This window comes from Lactuca sativa, chromosome 8 (genome assembly GCF_002870075.4).
Source record: "Lactuca sativa cultivar Salinas chromosome 8, Lsat_Salinas_v11, whole genome shotgun sequence".
NCBI classification, from domain to species: domain Eukaryota; kingdom Viridiplantae; phylum Streptophyta; class Magnoliopsida; order Asterales; family Asteraceae; genus Lactuca; species Lactuca sativa.
This window is the reverse complement of record NC_056630.2, coordinates 130171107-130190550: the sequence shown is the minus strand read 5'-3', so window position 1 is coordinate 130190550 and position 19444 is coordinate 130171107. Positions and strand designations below refer to the sequence as shown.

Here is a 19444-nt window from a genome sequence, read left to right as displayed (position 1 = left end):
ATGTCAAATAACTGCTCCCATGAAACTATAGCTCGTTGCTCTAGGGTGTAAGAACTAGTAATCAACCTCCACCAATCCTTCGCTCCAGACCGAAGAAGGTTTAGAGCGCACTTGACCTTCTGATTAGCTGGGCAAGAGCACGTAAAGAAACATCCCTTAATATCTGACAACCACCTCATGACAATGATCAAAGTCCCGGTACTGGAAAGCCCTCCCAGCACCAATCCATACAACAACAACGACCGCGGTGGCTGTAGCAGCAACAATCTCAGAAAGTGCAGTGTATCAGTCATCAAAGAACTCCATCATAGTGGTCTTAATAGACCTAAACAACTCCGGTATCTGACCCCAGAAGATGGAAACAACCTCCTCCTAAATGATCTCTCTAACCCGGTCCTCAGTCAATGTTGGCCTATCTTGGCCACCCGCTCCTGATCCTAATCCGGATCCTGCCTCAAATCGCCTCGTAACCACCATACTGAAAATAAACAAGGGCGATGTCAGATAAACGCACATAATAACATAGGGACCGAATCCTAACAAAACCCAAGGGGTTGTGACTTTTCTGCTACGTGTACGGGTCCTATGCTTCCGGTAGTACAAGCCCATACTACCTTCCACACCTACCGATATTTGTCTCTGAAGATCATCACAACAACACTAACGACACTCACTAGAATACGCTTACAACCTATTCTTACTTCCTAGAGAAATTATAGACATCCCTCGACTAGTTGGCTGACCCCACATAACTCATCCAGGAAACTTCCACCTACCCTGCAGCACTCATGTATGCTAATCAAACATAACACTGGATCATACAAACATTCGAATAATTGATTTTACCCTAAGCCCACAACCAAACAAGGAATAGGAAATAAGGCTAAATCAAACATTATCATGTTAATCTTGGTTATGTATAATTTTGATGCATACACTAAGCAACTACAGTAATGACGTCAATTTCATATAAGTAAAACCCTAGGCTATCAGGCATCATATAATCAGACATTTCTATCATACGATTCCTGAAGATCCCTAGCCTATCACTAGCATGATGTTCTAACATCTCACAATATCAAATAACAGTGTGGTAATTTGGGGTCTACTTACTAGCTTCGACTGATCTCACACATCGCATCCTCTCTTGATTATTTTGAAATCCATTTTGAAAATCATTTTTAAAACCTTTTCAAGCCCTTAGTTTGAGATTAGATTCGCACGGGTGTTTTGCCAATTCACTCAAACCAAGGCTCTGATACCAACTTGTAATGACTCAAAAATCACAACAAATTTAAACTTTTAAAAACAAACCATAGTCATAAAATGTTTAAAAAATATTTGTTTCCAAATTGTTTATCCATATCAGAGTATCCCCAAATCATAAAGCCATAAAAAGAGGATGTGTACGGTCACGCCTTCGCCTTCCCGTGATCATCAAAAGTACCTGAAACAATAACTAAAAGTCGTAAGACAAAGCTTAGTGAGTTCCACCAAAGTACCAACATACAAACAGATGACATATACAACAGCATGTCAGGTCCATTCAACCATCGGGTTGGACTACCCCAGGCCCAGTAAACCTCCTGTTCCAGTCATCCTCGAGATGGAATACGTCAGGTTGGAATGCCAATATACAACGGGTCCAGTAATCCTCGGGATGGAATGCCCTTGGGCCCTCAGTATGAATATGGCATGCCAACCACCCTCAGCTCGTGTTTGAAATGCTCCCGAGCCCTCAGTATGAGTCTGGCATGACAACCAACCCTCAACTCATATCTGGAATGCTCCCGTGTTTATTGGCTACAGCACAAAGCAGTACAACCTCAACCCAACACAATATGTCGATATATAACAGATAACAAATATAGGCAACATACAAAAAATCATGCAGACAAAAATCACAGGTAGTCCTACAGATCTAACAGTCTATGCATATCAACAACTATCATATAATCATGCATATATATTCCATACTCATCATATCAATGTATAACAGGATATCAATCCAATGGGCCGTCGTCCTTGATGCCTTTAACTCGTAAGTATAGGACAAAAAACCCACCTCAAAGTCTGAACAATAGCTAATGAGGTCCCGGGTCCGGATCTCAGCTCTAACTGTCACATATTCATCCAAATGACCAATTCTCAAACACCATTCAAATTACCCAAAATACCCCTTCATAAAACTTCGTCAGAGTCAAACTGGTCAAAATCAATAAGGCAACTGAGTCAACCCAGCAGAGTCGAAACAGAACGCGTACGCGGGGCGTAGTCCAAAGTTATGTGGGGTGTACATAATTCTTGACCGCAGACGAGATAGTTGACCACGTACATGTTGCGTACTCAGGTTAGACAGGGCGTACGCCCAGACTTCTAAAAACTTCATTAAGAGCTTAATGCCTTAAGCTCTTACATCTAACTTTTAGATCCAAGGCTAAATCATCCTCAAGAGTCATAAAGTTTCCAACTTTAAGACTTTGCATGTCCATTAAGAGTTTAACTCAACATTTTAATACATTAGGACCTTCTAAAGAATGCATGGAGCAAAACCAACCATTAAGATCCTATTTTTAAGACTCGAGACCCTTCTTAAGGTTTGAAAGGACGGTTTAATGGGTCAAGAACATGTCATGCTCAAGAATCACCATTTTGGGACCAAAAAGCGTCTTAAAAGAACAAATTCTAGATCTTCAAGATGGAGTGATCAAGATGCACAATTTTTACCTTTTGGAGCTTGCTAACAAGAAAGAAACCTCATATCCAAAGTGGTATCAAGCTCCAAGTTCTTCTCACCACCTTTTTATTTCTTCGATAAGACTTCTAAACACTCTAAAGGCTCCAAAATGCTCTCTTTCTCTTAGGGTATGCTTGGGGGTCGATTTCACAGAAGGAGCTGGATAAGAATGAGATATGAAGCTATAATGAGGTTTAAATATGAGCCAAACCGTAAAAATTAGGGTTTGCATGAAATGACCCAAAAATCATGACTAAAAATTTCCTTTAAAACATTACTAAAACCATATTATAAGTCATAACATAAATTTGGAGTATTAAATCAAAACATGATCTTATTATTAGAGTAAAACATCCCACGCTAGCTAACTATGGTGTGTGCCATGCGATCATCTCGAGCTCTTCCCTCCGCTACCGGAAGTACCTAAAACCAAAACTGAAAACTGTAAGAACGAAGCTTAGTGAGTTCCCCAACCTACCACATACCCTGCATATTCACATAGTGCAAATATTGGGCCATGTCCGCTACTTCGGGCCTCGCCCGCTACAACGGCCCCGCCGCTCCAGGCCCTGCCTGGCTTCGAGCCCCCTCGGATACAAATCTATTTCTTTTAGTCCCTGCCTGTCTCTGGGCGCCGCCCGCTAATTATATACAAACATATAACATATCACATAACACATAATCCATAACTACTCTACTGCATTCCTATGCTAAGGCCTTGCCTGTCTTGGGCCATGATGTGTGTAAACTCAACTAGTTTTAAACCTACTTTTAATTATAAAATGAACACACAAAGGCAGTGGACCTATCAATTATGGCAAAGCTAAATAAGTAGGGTATCGAACATAGGGAGAGGTAAATTAAAACTAAAGACTAATTTTATATAAATTGAATAATAAATAGGGGTTTTCTCTAGTTTTACAAGACTAGAAACTTACTACTATTACTTAGACTAAAAACTAGAAAAGCAAAGATTTAACTAAATTCAATAACGAAAGGAGCTTCTGTTTAGTTCAACTCAAATGATCCTATGGTTGATATTATGGTAATAGTGCAATGGATTAATTCTTCTATTGGCTACAGATTCAAGTGATTAGATTCACGTTCGTTGCACTAATCCTTAGAGAACAAACAGTGGCCAGTTGTCTAATTTAATTTAATTCACTAGATTATTTATTCGGGTTAATTTAGACTTGTAATAGCTAACTAATTTGGTCCTTTAGTTAACCTCTTGTTGATGGTCATCACACAAGCTCACACATGAATTTACCTAATTTTCTATTAATTCTAGTTTCACGTTGATTAATCCTAGACATATGATAAAGTGGTCACATAAACATATGAGGTTGACAATTAAAAGATATTCATACTATTTAATTATCTTCCTATTAACAGAAAAATAGTTATCATTCACACACAAGGTTCTTTAACAAGCTAAAATCAACAAACTCACCAATATTGAATTAATCCTACCATAAATCAAACCATAGTTTCAATATTGTATCCCCAAACAGAAGTTTAAGAGTTTTAGCTCATGATTGAGGTATTTAACAGCAATAAAACGAATTCTAATTGTCTAACCATGATTGAAAACAATAGATTAAGTAGAATGATGAGAATTTGCCTCAAATCTCCTTCGGAATTGAATTCTAGGTTGTATCTTCGATCTCTAGGGTTCTTCTGACTCTCCAATCGTAGCTCTTCTCTCCAAAAAGGTTCCAGAATCCCTTATGTCGATCTGGACAACTGTTTTTATAGATCGGAACCGACTCGCCGAGTCCAAGACCGACTCGTCGAGTCCATCCCTTAATTCCCTTACACGGTAAGTCACATAGTCTTTATCCTCTCGAATCTTCGATGCTACTCATCAAGTAGTCGACCCTACTCGCCGAGTACCTTGTATTTTTAGCCTTTTTCTTCTTTGTTCAACTCCCGAGCTCCCAACCGCTTCTCCTGCTTCCTTTTGCTTCCGAGCTTCGCTTTTGGACTGAAAACACAATTCAAACACTTTTAAGTATCTTTTGTCCATGATATGCAATAAATTAGCTAATAGATGATAAAAATCTATACTTAATATGAGGCTAAATATGCAAATATCAAAATACCCCACACTTGACTTTTGCTTGCCCCCAAGCAAAACTGAATTTTAGCACATTAGAATCACATAGGACAACTCCAATCCAACCCAACCATTATGCCAAGACCGCAACGCATGCATTTGTGTCTAAAATTTTCCTAAACCACCCCCCCAATATTCCAAATACTTACAATCCTCATATACATTCACCCACTTATCCCGAACAATGCTCATTTTATGCATCCCTCCGAATCCATCCGCAGAAAACCTCCTATCCTCAAGGTGTTTTTGGTTGAGCAACCCACACATACATAATCTAGAATTACAATTTATGATACCACTATGGATCTCTTTTGAATTCTTCACTTCCTTGGTAATTGATCTTTGATTTCTTTGAATTCACCACCTTGTTGTTTGATTTTTGGTATCTTCAATTTTTGAACTCATGGAATTTTGCTCTTTTGATCTTCACTTTAGTTGCTCCAAAATTCTTCAAACATTTCTTGGCAATTCTCTCTTTTTTTTAACATGTACCTCACTTTTTTCACTCAAAACCCTACATGCTTAAGCAGGGGCGCTCAACTTCAACCTTTATTGGTTAACGATAATAATTTTCCTGGATACATTTCTGGTACACGATGCTAAACATATTGCATCCTTCGGGCTGAGCGAGGTCGTGTTTTTGTCCCATGATTTCACTGGAATATGGAAGCTACAAATGCACTAGAACGTATATAGGCTCAACTAAACATTTGGGTCTTCATACAATCATCAACATAAATCTAACATGGAATCCTAATTACTTTTTTACCAAAAAGTCAAAGCCCTGGTCAAAGTCATCCTTCCAGGTGACTCGACTCGTCGAGTTGTTCTACCAACTCTCCGAGTCCACGCTCCTCAAATCCCAAACAACCCCGACTCCACTCGTCGATTCTAGTGAGAGCTCGACGAGTTCGCCTTCATCTAACACTTCGGGACTATCTTCAACTGACTCCCCGAGTTGTTCTACAACTCACAGAGTCCATCTTCATCAGCTAAGGAGATTGCCTTGGACTCACCGAGTTCCTCCTTGAACTCGTCGAGTACCATGATCTTCATGTCCATCACGGACACAGACTGGCTGAATCCTTTTCTAACCATACTCACTGATCTGACTCATAAACGGAAGGATTTGGGTTTTGCGACCTGACTCACCGAGTCCATGAACTGACTCGCTGAGTCCTCCTTGTGACAACTCTATTCTGTCGCTTTCAATCTATTCCAACACTTCCAACTCATAGATCTGGACTCCTTCTACTAGAATTCCACGTAAAGTTGCTAACTTTACGTGCATGCAAGGGGTTATGAGGCTAGAACACCAAATCCAAGCTACAATGGAGGTCTAAGCCATGAAAGGAAACCATAACTAATAAAAGCTTCTTCCTCAGAGCTCCCAAGGCTCAAAGATGCTCCGATCTAGTCTTTATTCGTCCTCAAAGGCTCAATACTCGGGTTGGCCTTGGAAATGGTCCCAAAAGTCTCATAAAAGGGACATGAAGAGATCTACGAAACCATAGATCAAGGTAAGAGCTTGATTACCAGAAAGTGATGAGGAAGAGGGACTCCTTCTGGATCTACAATCACTCCTTAGCTCTTCCAACTCCTTCTTCTTCTTCTAGACTTCAAATCACTCAAGAACACACAATAATTGCTCACACTTTCATGGAGGACACTAGGGTTTCACTTTGGACAGTGGGGGCTATAAATGAAGCCCTAGAAATGAGAATGAGATGCTTAAATAGGGTGCCAAGTCCCGAAATTAGGGTTTCCCAACCCAGACCAGACTCGCCGAGTACACTAGCCGACTCGTCGAGTCGGTCACTTAACCTTGCACACGGATCCCACTCCGACTCGCCGAGTTCCTCCTTGGACTCGATGAGTTGCCCCTTAGACTTAGGGTTTTCCTTTCCTTTCTTGGTCTTTCTGATTCTGGGTGTTACATTGCATGATCCTCACTTACACCCTGCGTACGAGGTGTACGCCCAACGTACTATGGCACGCCCTAGTACGCTTAGCGTACACACGTATGCTCAGCGTACTCCCCAAACTCCAAAATTACCAAAATTCCACTATGGGCTCTTTTGCACTCTTTCTTTTACTTAGGGACCAAAATGTAATATTTAATCATATAAAGGGTCGAAGCTGAAAATACCTCAACATCGAGATGTTACATTATAGTGAGAAAACTCACATGAGTTGACCAACAGAAGCTCAACAACAAACCTTAGCCATAGAACATCTAACACAAGCTACCTAATGCAAATTCCATGCTAGATCTTAGCTAAACATTCAACTCTATCATAATTTGGCCAAAAGTCAAACTTGTCAAAAAATCAACTAATCGGTGTTATGCTTAGTGTAGCACATATCTAAACTCAACGTAGGCCCTTAGCGTAGCTAGCCTACTCTCAGCGTAATATTAAAAGACAAAATAGTCGAATTCCACTATCCCTACGCTCAGCGTAGCACGATGCTACGCTCAACGTATATTATTCACAAAACCAACCTTTTGGTTAAGTTCTTAATCCGCTAAACTAACATCCCAAACATTCCAAAAGTGCATTATACTAAAAAATGACTCATAAAAATCAAAACATTATGGACATGCATGCCCTATGCATATCCTACACCATTCTAGGTCAAAAATAGTGAAAGTATGACCTTGAACCCATATATGACACCAAAACAAATCCAAAGTCCATAACCAGAAGATAGAACACCCCAGTTACATTCAAGAATGATAAAGTTGCAAACTTTATCTAGAGTTCTTCCTTGAACTCCAACCAAAACCTCAAAAGGGACTCAAAGACCATAAAATGAAAGATCTAGAAAGCTTGAATCATAAAGTTGGGAGCTTGATGACTTATAATGGTCCTTAAGATGCACAAGAACCTGGATCTCTTATGGAAACACTCACTCAAGCTCCAAAGAATGATGGAATTCCTTGAAGACTCCCAAATGGCACCCATAACAAGCAAAGGAGGGAGGAGAGGGGAATGAAGGTTAGGATTTCGTTCTCTAGAAGATAGAGGTTGATCCTTAAAACCCTTAAAAGTTAGAGATGCTTAAATAGTGCCCCAAACATGGAATATGTGCAAACAGCGGTGCTACACTTAGCGTAGACATACATACACTTAGGGTAGCCCTATGCTTAGAGTTGTTTGCCTACACTAAGCGTAACATCAGGATTTGAAATTCATCATTTGACACTAGAAAAAGGGCATCGCGGATAACAGGTGTTACATTTATATGGTTGAAGTACTATTTGTTAAATTTTTTGAAACCTTAGGAACCCTCTACGATGTTTTTTGAACTTAGGGACTATATGTCAGATTCCTGAAAAACATAGGGACCATTTATGAGGTTTTCTCTTTAAAAAATAACATATAACTTAAAAAAAAAATATATGTATTTCAAAAATATTAAAATTTTAATTTAATAGACACTTTATTTTTTATTAATAAAATATGTAAAGCCCCCATTGATTTTAACATAATTAAAAAAGTTTAGGAACTAATTAATTCAAAGTTTGTAATCCTAAAATAATTACTATTTTTATTTTTATTTTTTGTAACGGAAGGGGGAGAAAGAGGGCAGAGCGGTAAAAACGGATGCAACGAATTTGATAAACCGATCACGTCCGGAAGCCAAGCTGGTATATAAACCCTATTCTTTGTCTGAAAACCATTGATTACAATCGACAACCCTATTTTCTCTCCATCTCTCTTTCCACCCACACTTTCAACCAATCTCTCTTTCACTCCCAACAAATGGCCGATCAGCTCACCGATGACCAGATCTCCGAGTTCAAGGAAGCCTTCAGCCTATTCGATAAGGATGGCGACGGTATGTTTCATTTCTTATCGTTTTTGTAAATGGATTCATTGATTATTGAATTTTGTTTGAATGTTTTTTTTTTCATGATGACGGAGTATGTTCATGCGATTTTCTTCGATTTTTTTTAATAGTTAGTGTATATGTTATCAGTTGTATCTATGTTTATGTCATCAATTTGGGGTTTAGGGACGATAAGCTTTTCAACAAAAAGCTGACTTCCCCCTCTAAGACGGCAGATTGCATCATCACCACAGTGTTTAATTGGGTTCTCAATAGGGGTAGTTTTGGCGCTTGTTAGTGGCACAATTGGGTTTGTTTGCCCATTTAAAATTCTGTAATTTCCTTGCTCTGTTCCTTTTTCCTTTTAGGCAGGGCCTGTTTTTTATATAAATTCGCCGTTTCTAAAATAAAATCAATTTGGGGTTTATCCTGGTTTAGGTGCGAATTTTCCAATAAATGTGATGTAAATCATGTGTTTTAGAGCTGATTTTGTTGAAAACATTGTTTTGTTTTCGTGTCTTAGCGCTTTGCATCGACGAAATATAATAAATAAACATCAGCAGGAAAAAAAAAGAGAAAGGCAAATTAAAAGACGTCCTTACCGATGAAAGATTCCTGTACAAATTGCCTATTCGGCCGTTAGTAAATATAACTGGATATGAATGAAATTGATCATGGTTTTTTCATCTTGTTAGGAAGTTTATAACTTCCTTTGAAAATATGCCTATATATGCCTGCTAGTAATATTGATGAAAAGCATCATGATACATAAGTTTTGTACATCTCGTTAGGAGGTTCTTCATCATATTAAATGATTGGACTACATACCAATTGACTAATCAAAAGTTGTATATATTCTGAGACGAAGGAAGCACTTAATATACGATAATAAGGACCCCTAGCAACATATTCATGTTCTTATCTCTAAATGCTGGGATCGTATACCTCAACAAAAAATCAACACAATCATAGCCAACTTTTCATCCACCTTCTGTCTCTTAGAAAAGAAACCAATAATCACTTGTTTTAACTTCTTCAATCGTGTAAAAAAAAAAGTGACGATGTTGTGATATGTGCAGGTTGCATCACGACAAAGGAACTTGGAACTGTGATGAGATCGCTTGGGCAAAATCCAACAGAGGCCGAACTCCAGGACATGATCAACGAAGTGGATGCAGATGGCAATGGAACCATTGATTTCCCCGAGTTTTTAAACCTCATGGCAAGGAAGATGAAGGATACAGACTCCGAGGAAGAATTAAAGGAAGCTTTCAGAGTCTTTGACAAAGACCAGAACGGTTTCATTTCTGCTGCTGAGCTTCGTCATGTCATGACAAACCTCGGTGAAAAACTCACTGATGAAGAAGTCGATGAAATGATCCGTGAGGCAGATGTTGATGGCGATGGTCAAATCAACTATGAGGAGTTTGTTAAGGTCATGATGGCCAAGTAATAATATTTATTAATAGCCCTAGTTTTATTTTTATTTTTATTTTTGTTTTGTCAGTATCTAGTTGTTGGTTTCTTTCGGGCCATGCATGGATATCCTTCTTGTTTAATTATGTATCTGTCACAAGTTTATATATTTTTTTTTATGTTGTTGATTCCGATTTCATTCCAAATGCTCCACTTTTGCTTTCTGAAAATGATATCGAGTGAGATGTATGTAAACCGGAAATTATATAATCACTTTTTTAGTGTGTTGTGAAATACATAATCGCTTTTTAACGTGTCGACGAATCTTGTGACTTTACTGTGTTGTGAAATAAAATATATAATTGCGTGCCAAAAGATGTCAAGTCTGATAATATTTTATTATAGCCTATGACTACAACCACGTGGACCCTAAATCCATCAAGCTTGACGGTGACACTACGCACACCTGCGCACGTTAGCAGCTACCCCTACGACCCCACTACTATACACCTCAACATTTTGTCCCTCACTGGTTACAGCTCCACTACCAGAGTAAGAGCATCTCTATTCTCTGCCTCTGATAACCTCTTCCAAGTTCCAAATTCATCTCTCAAATCGTCTCTCATTGCACTTGGATTGGATTAAAAGATCAAAGGTACAATTCGTAAAATGCATCGTCTCTTCTTCTTTATTGCATTCCTCCTTATCAGTCAGTAATATCTATGCGTCTGATCTTCAATTGTTTCCTTGAATGGACCCATTGTCAAGCATCGGATTCGATTTACTGACTTGGATCGTGATTCGCTAATTCATTTGTACCTACTTTTTGATTTGATGCATTTCTCAGATTTTTATTATTTGGATCCTGGGTGAACTTGGACATTAATCCCCCGAATTAGTTTTAGCTGATCCGTACAATGAAAATTTTGATATAGTTGGGGTCTCCTTATCGAAACATGATCGGAAAACATGAAACAGTTATACATCTGTGAAATTTAATTTCAGACATGGATAAGTGGCTCATCTACGATATATGTGTCTACGTTTTTCGTTCTCTGAGTTCTTCTCTCCGGCGTTGACTTTTTCATATCAACGGCGTTAATCTGCAGATCTAAAATTCATATGGATTCTTGAATTTCATGGAAAAACAATCGAACACCCAATACTATCAGAATGTAAAACAGATATTGATTTTGTTGGCAATTTACCACAAACATTTCTCGATTTGTACCCGTTCTTCAAGAACACAAAACTGATGTGGGTTTCGTTTTTAATTCATCAACGAAGTTTCTTTGAAATCCAAATCAATTTTGAATCAGGACAGATAGCTAGCATGATTCAAGTCAAAATCCAAAGCGATTAGTATTGCATTTTTCATGTGTATGATAAAATGAAATCTGTATCAATTATTTGGATCATTGAATCTGTAATGTTGGATTGACGATGAAATCTAGCATTCACTCAAATTACTATATTACAGGTCTCAAATGGAGGCAGACAGAATAACCACAACCACCCATTGGTGTTACACTTGCAGGCAATTAGTCACTCTCACAACACAAACCAGAGTTTGTTGTGAATGTGAAGGAGGCTTCGTTCAAGAGCTTGAAAATATCCTAACCACAACCACCACCAACACCACCACCAATGTGGAAGAGCAAAACCGCCACTCAGGCATCATGGAAACCCTCTCAAACTTTTTCCGGCGACAAGAAACACAATCCAACCACCAAGATCACCAACAACAACACATGGTCTCTGAAGACAACAACATTAACAGCACGTGGGGCCCGTGGCCTATTTTCTCCGGCGACATGCCGGTCAGAATCCCCAACAATGGCGGTCTTTTTGAGCTTTTCAATGAAGTGCTCGGACTCCGGCGAGAAAACGGTGCAGACATCTTTGTGGGCCCCGGAGTCGAAGAATTCTTCCAACAGTTGAACAGTCATGATTCCGATGTTCCTCCACCACCTCCAAAATTATCAATCGATGCATTGCCAACTGTTAAAGTTTCAAAGAAAGACATTCGGTCTGATTCCCATTGTGCAGTTTGTAAAGAGAAGCTCATATTGGGGTCTAGTGCCAAGAAGTTGCCATGTAAACATTTGTACCATTCAGGATGTATTGCACCTTGGTTAGCTCAGGTGAACTCATGCCCGGTTTGCCGCCGCGAAGTGGTGGCAGGTGGTGGCAGTAGGAGGCGGAGCCGGGTATGGCATAGTCGGTTGTCTTTCTTGTGGCCTTTTGGATCACAATCTTGAACTTATTTGCAACTTTGCATCCCCTTTTGTTGTCTTTGTTACTTGTGCATCTACAAAACTCGGGCATAAAGATCGGTTGAAGTTGTTTGTTTTTCTTGAAGAATATGTTAAATTATAGTATGACAAAATGATTCTCAAAACAATCCAACAAAAGCAAAACAAACCATTTTCATTATCATTAATCAAAGTCAAACCCTCATAAACATACCAACAAACAACACACAATTACACGATCACATGATCTCAAACATACAAGAATATCAAAACAGAGCTTCTTCTTCTAGTTTGTAAGCTCCATGATAGCAGAAACAATATCACCATCTGCATCCTTTAGAGCCTTTACAGCCTTTGATCTGGTAACCCCAGCTTGTGTCATCACCAGATCAATGTCCTTGGGCTCCACCCCACTCTCATCAATTTCATCTTCTTCATCATTTGCAGCAGCCCCTATTGCCTCCTCAGAAGCCATGCCTGACACCACATTACTCAAATTTGGTGCTTTAAACTGCTCAGCTGCCTGACTCTGCAACTGTGAGCTCAGATCCTCTATCTTTGCTTCACCAAATATCACATACGTATCAGAAGCAGGCGACTTGAATACATCTGGTTTTGATATCACAAACAGAATCTGCAACCCCATAACACTAATCGATCAATCAATCATATCAACAACCAATCAATCATCATGAAAAAGATAACCAAAGAAACCAACATTTTTGCTCTTTTTCACAGTGACACGACTGACTCCAGGAATGGGCTTCATCCCGAGTTTTAACATAGCCTTCCGACTCTTTTTCTCACTTCTACTTTGCTTAGATCTACCACTTGCATCTCCTAAACCTGTGCTTGTAAAACAAATTCATCAATCGATGGTTTACCTATGTGACACTTAAAAGCTCATCAGTTTCTTGAAATGGAATCAGTACATCATTTTTAATTACACCGTCTCACCTTCAACATCATCTTCATCATTGCCATCATCATCATCATCTTCATCATCATCTTCGTCTTCAATCAGAGGTTCCTCATGCTGCAAAATTTATCGTTTTAAACATTGGTGACGACCCAAAACCAAAAATTAAGCATACAATTCTAGAAACCTACAGTAACAGTGAATGTTCGTTCACTTGTAAGAAGAACAAGTCTTTACAATCTTCACTGGGTCGTAACATATAAATAAGGAAAACTAACAGTTCATATGGTCAGTAATTGTCAACACTACAAATACACAACATTGAGATCTCTTTTTTGGGGGAAAGGGCAAGAACGAAAAAGTATCCGATAATGAGATCAAAAACAAGGTTCCTAGGATGATCTGATAGTGATATGTGAGCATCACGTTGCTAGATCCAGCTTTTTTGCAGCTGTTTCGATTTCATCAGTCCATTTTGCTACCATTTACATAGATTAGCATAACTAAAAACCGACATATCAAAGTGGATATGAAGCTAATGAAGTGAAACAATCAAAGGTTGTAGTGGAACCAGAAGAACAATAATATAAGAATCAAAGATGAAAAATTTACAATTCCTGAATACGAAAAGAGATCTTACAGCAACCTTTTGTTGTTCGAGAATGGCAGCAAGGAGTTCTTCCTGTGTTTGAGCAGTCATGGTGAGCACCGAGGAGCGTGTGTGGGAAAGAAAAGCAACGAATAGATCACAAAACCCTAAAAATCTCCGAACACCAAACACAAACAGTTTTGGAGAGCAAACAACAGTCCCTCTTTTTTATATCTGGTAAACTGTTTTCAAATTTAGGGATGTTTTCCTTTTTTAAGCTATTACGTGATTATTCATAAAAAAAAATGTTTTTTAAAGTGTAGATTAACACGATTTTATATATATATATATATATATATATATATATATATATATATATATATATATATATATATATATATATATATATATTTACTATCTTATAAAACAAATCTCATTATTTTTAAAAATAGATTGAATAAAATAATAATATTTTTTTAAGACGTCCAAATCATTAAACTAATTGTACAACTAATCACTAATAAAATAATATTAGAATTTAAACAAACTGCTATAAATCTTCTCTTCCAAGAGTTTTGACCAGATCTTTTTTCATCCAACTAAATACTTAACACCCTATAATTTGGTCATTTCATGAATTTTCTTTATTTTTAATATGACATGCTTCCTAAAACAAACTAATGATTGAATTGAAAATAATCATTCTTCATCGAAAAGATTTAATTGTTGAAACAAACTATTTGTCACCCGCCGCTTTGCGCGGATAAACGGCTAGTATATATATATATATATATATATATATATATATATATATATATATATATATATATATATATATATATATTAGGTTACAACCCGTGGAAACTACGGGAAAAATATTTATAAAATAAATAAATTATTAATAGCATTTATGATTTTACAAAGACTTTTTTTTATTGATTCTTTAAAATGAATATTAATATTTGTTTGAATATCAAAAATTACTTTAAGTTTTGATTGAAATCTATCAAAATCCATTGGATATACGTTTGTTCGGATTTTTGTACCCTATTCAAATATGACAAAAAAAATTAGTTAAGAAAATTTAAATTTAATAAAAAAATTAAGTTAGAATTTAAAATATAACTTATTAAAACAATATTATAAAAGTGGATTTACCATCTCATCTATCTATCAAGATCATATCTAGTGATTTTACTATATTTGGGTTTGTATCCGAGAATGATTGCCACAAACGAATAATATAGACTTTTAATGTGTAATCATCTTTCATATTATCCAATTCGTTTATGAAATTGATGTTCTAGGCATACATTGTCACTGTATTAAAAAAAAATACAAAACATAAATACATTAACGTGGATTCTACTTTATGTTTATTTGGAAAATGTTTTGCAAGACAACAAAATATTCTCAAACAAAACACACATATGTAGCTTAAGTAATTTTTTTCTTGATTGAGAAATAGAGCAAAAAGGATAACATAGAAATGTTTTAAGTAAGAAGTACATACAGTTGGTAGATATATCCGACTGATTACAATGTTGGAGAACCTTTGCTCTTGTTTTCAGCAAAGGAAGAATGACAAATGTTCGTGTAAATTGATAGTCAAAACATTTTTAATCTTACATAGAAGTGAATTAAGATGACAAGTGGGAAGTAAATCAACTCAAATGTAATTTAAATTAAAAAAAATAAGATATCAGAGGTCATCACTTCCTGATTTTCAGTGAGTTGATTGGAGTGAATAAATTGTTTTGTAACCACGAAATTTCATACAAATTTTAGGAAAATGAATTTGTTTATTTAATGAATAGGGACCATTTATGAAACTTATTAAAAGAAATAGGGAGCATATACGTAAATTTAAGAAGTAAGAGGGAAAAGTAAACGATAATGAGTAATACAGTTCCTTATTTATAGGATTATCACTTCCTTATTTTAGAGGATTTTGACGGAGTTGATTATTATAGAGAAACTTTATTAGAGTGAAAATATGGTAAGTTTTAAAATCATATAAAATAGGATATTAGTTATAATGTCACATGAACATCATATGTAATGTAATCGGCATATTAATGAAGGAGGGCAAATTAGGAATTTAACATTGAAGGAGGATTGTTTTTGAAAGCTACACGTGGTGGTTAGGATTGTTTTATTAGAATGGTAGATATATATATATATATATATATATATATATATATATATATATATATATATATATATATATATATATATATACGGGAAAAGGGAATATACATTACAGCCCCACCTAAGCTTAGGTACTAAACCTCTTGAAAATACATTGTTTTACTATATAAAGATTACGGTTAATGGATTCACGATTAATACTTCAAGATGTAAATTCAACATCGACACAATAGGGATTAGGGTTTAGAGTTTAGGGTTTAGGGTTTAGGGTTTAAGTTTAGGGTTTAGGGTTAGGGTTTAGGGTTTAGTGTTTAGATTTAGGGTTTAGGGTTTAGCTTTAGTGTTTAGGGTTTAAATTTAGGGTTTAGGTTTAGATTTAGGGTTTAGTAATGTTCACTTGGATGAAGTAATAAACGATAATTGAGGAAAGAAAACGGAGATGATAAAACGATAATGAAAGAAAGAAATGTTATGGAGAATGATATATTTACCAAGTGAAACCAAATCGGGTATATTTTGCATGTTAAAATGACAAATTTTAGAGGTTTAATATCTAAGCTTAGGTGGGGTTGTAATGTATATTCCCTATCCTCATATATATATATATATATATATATATATATATATATATATATATATATATATATATATCCCTGTCTTAATAAAACAATCTTTTTTTGCTTAAGTGGCAACTTCTCCAGCTACAAAAATTCTAAGTAAACTACTTAATATACCCTTAAGCTTTTAAAACTCTAAACTCTATCTCCGCATTCGTTAATTCCTCAAATCACGCCTCCATTTGCTTCGATTTCAATATATAAACTCCATGATTCAATGCGGTAATAATTGATATGATTAAAATAGCTACGAAGAAATTAAATTCGAATCATGTGTCATGGAGTAATTTGATCATATGTTCATCAACGCAACTGAAATGAAATTATTTATAAGTTGAGTATCGCATTGTTGATATACACAGATAAATCAAATCAAACTCTTCAATCACTTTAACTTCTTAATTCATGTTCATGTATGTACCAAACATCTTATTTTAATTTTGTTTCTGCATTTGTTTGCTTTTAGTTCCAAGATATAGAAGGAGATGATGAATAGTGGCATATGTTGAGGTGGAATTGAAAAAAAAAATCTGATTTGCAGTTGAAGAGCAATTGTTTGTTAATATGTCTCTGTGATAATTGATAATCAAAGAAGTAGAATGGATTGTATATTTATCCTTCTTCTTCCAGAAAAGAAGATCAACCACTGCATTCTCGATTTCATATACAAGTTTATAAAAAGTATTTTGTTTCTGCCGATCATTATTCATATCTATTTAATTTAGGTTCGTATATGTATCCTTCTTCTTCCAACTTTGTTTCTAACTACATACTTGATCAAAATTGCTATGACTTCATGTTTGGTTGATGAAAATTGTACTTTTTAACTTCGCATATTAAGTGTTTGATGAAATGTCTGAATAAGTTAAGTTCGCATATTGACACACATAACATAATTTTTTTTGGTTTTTATTCAAAATGTCTGGGTAACACGATTATGTACAAGTGATGTGGTTGAAACAACCATACATAGCCAAATTAGGTGCTTAACCCATTAAGTATAAAGAAAACAACCCCTTACCTTTATCTATGTGTCTTGCTTACAACAACAAATTATTCTAATATGTTGTTGTTTAATATCTTGTGTGAGCTTTCTTATCAAAGATAATCTGTCTACAATGTCAAAGCCAAATTTGTCTACCCTGCACAATAGAGAAATCAGGGGGTTCCTAAGGTCTAATGCATTTCCTACTTCCTTGAAAAATTCAAGGCCAGCTACCATTCTTACTTCTCTAAAAATCCATGATCTTCAATTTCTAATAATTTTCTTAGATTTGACTGCATGGTAGTATAGTAAAGTTATTTCATTGGAATTTGCTAATTTATTTGTATTTAACAAGTATAATAGTAAATTACTTTCATTCGCATTTGTCTCAACTTGATTAGAAAATTCTTTTAGTTATGATAATCGGTTTTTTGTTTGCAGGGCTTTATGTGCTTATATACCATTTGTAGCTAAAGGAGGTCAAGTATAGTTGGCAACAACTTGAGTTTCATAAAGGTGTTGCAGTTTATTCACATTTAGTTGCAGGTTATCAACACAAACTTATGGGTTCGATTCAGTTTTCCATTTTTCTTATATCATATCTTGAAGCTATTATAGGATTTTATATTATTATTGTAATTTTAGCATTTTACTTTCATATTGTTATTTTAAATTATAACATCATACTATTTTATTTTATTTTATTAGAGCATTATCCAGGTTGGTAGGATGAAACTTCTATGGGGGCTCTAGACATGCAAGAATAAGCAATGTACCCTTATTTTCCAATTTAGTTTATTTTCATTTATTGTCGTTGCCTTTAATTTAGAGCTTGTAATACTAAGAGTGAAACGGTTTTACTGTTATTAAAATTGGATTTTTTTTTGAAGAGTTTCCACTTAGATTATTTGTATGTTTTCTTTAGGAAGACAAAAGTTTCGGTGATTATACATAACATTTTTTTTTGCCACAAAAAATAAATTAATAGAAATCTATCATCTTAAGAGCTACTAATTCAAACCAATTCTTTGAGCAAATTCATTCTTGCGTGTAATGCCTATAAGTGCATTTGAGCAGGTAAAGATCCAATGACATAGTATATATATATTTATCATCGTATCTTTGAATTTCTTGGTAATTGGTCATATAGTTTTTTTTTTCAAAACAAATGAAGCTATTAGCAGGTAAGTTAATATTTTAACTTTATACAATTTACTCTTACTATGATAGGGGTTATCTCAAAGTCAAAATATTTCCTTCACTTCACTCCACCCTTAATCCAACTTTCCGTTAACCATTACAATTACAATCTTCCTTCTTAATAAAATACTCTTCTTTTGCACATGCCTCTTTCCCGTTCATTTTCAACCAAAAGTGTTTTTACTTTTATACCCTTCTACTACCTCTTATTGCATCACTTTATCTACGTCATATACAAAACATTGGGTGGCTCTTATTGCATCACTTTATCTACGTCATATACAAAACATTGGGTGGATGCTTAAAGCTACTTTTCATATTTATAGGTGTATGTTTCTAAAACTTAAAAAATATTCATTGAAAAGTTTGAATTTTTACGTTTGTTGACAATCGTTGCTAAACGGTTTCTGTTATCTAAGTGGATAAAATTGTTCGTGTTAACTATGTAATTTAAGCTGTTTGTGCTTTGACTAAAATGTCATCAGTGTTGATACTCTAGTTTATTGTTGCTACAGTTCTTTGCCCCTGAAGTTGTTGTAATTCCTACTATTAAAAACGTGGTTGTAATGAAATGTGATTGCTAATTTGATATTAATTTGTTTTGTTAATTTCTGTGACACAA

At 35.7% G+C, this 19444-nt stretch overlaps 3 protein-coding genes across 4 annotated transcripts; 2 read left to right on the top strand and 1 right to left on the bottom strand.

The window, feature by feature from the left end:
* Window positions 1-8468: 8468 nt before the first annotated feature.
* Window positions 8469-10305, top strand: LOC122194391 (calmodulin-7). Its single transcript, XM_023912732.3, has 2 exons — window positions 8469-8699; window positions 9770-10305. The coding sequence occupies exons 1-2, from the start codon at window positions 8624-8626 to the stop codon at window positions 10141-10143; spliced, it is 450 nt and encodes a 149-aa protein (XP_023768500.1). The 5' UTR covers window positions 8469-8623; the 3' UTR covers window positions 10144-10305.
* Window positions 10306-10448: 143 nt separating this feature from the next.
* LOC111917073 (probable E3 ubiquitin-protein ligase RHC1A) lies at window positions 10449-12495 on the top strand. Its single transcript, XM_023912728.3, has 2 exons — window positions 10449-10761; window positions 11587-12495. The coding sequence occupies exon 2, from the start codon at window positions 11594-11596 to the stop codon at window positions 12365-12367; it is 774 nt and encodes a 257-aa protein (XP_023768496.1). The 5' UTR covers window positions 10449-10761; window positions 11587-11593; the 3' UTR covers window positions 12368-12495.
* A 22-nt stretch (window positions 12496-12517) lies between these two features.
* LOC111917072 (nascent polypeptide-associated complex subunit alpha-like protein 1) lies at window positions 12518-14110 on the bottom strand. 2 transcript variants are annotated; one of them, XM_023912730.3, is made up of 4 exons: window positions 13921-14110; window positions 13319-13397; window positions 13080-13207; window positions 12518-12995 (listed from the first exon to the last, which is right to left on the bottom strand). In XM_023912730.3, exons 1-4 carry the CDS (start codon window positions 13978-13980, stop codon window positions 12648-12650), a joined length of 615 nt encoding a protein of 204 aa, XP_023768498.1. In that variant the 5' UTR covers window positions 13981-14110; the 3' UTR covers window positions 12518-12647. The 2 variants fall into 2 exon arrangements, with proteins under 2 accessions (XP_023768498.1, XP_023768499.1); XM_023912731.3 differs by having other exon boundaries at window positions 13927-14110.
* Between the last annotated feature and the right edge of the window lie 5334 nt (window positions 14111-19444).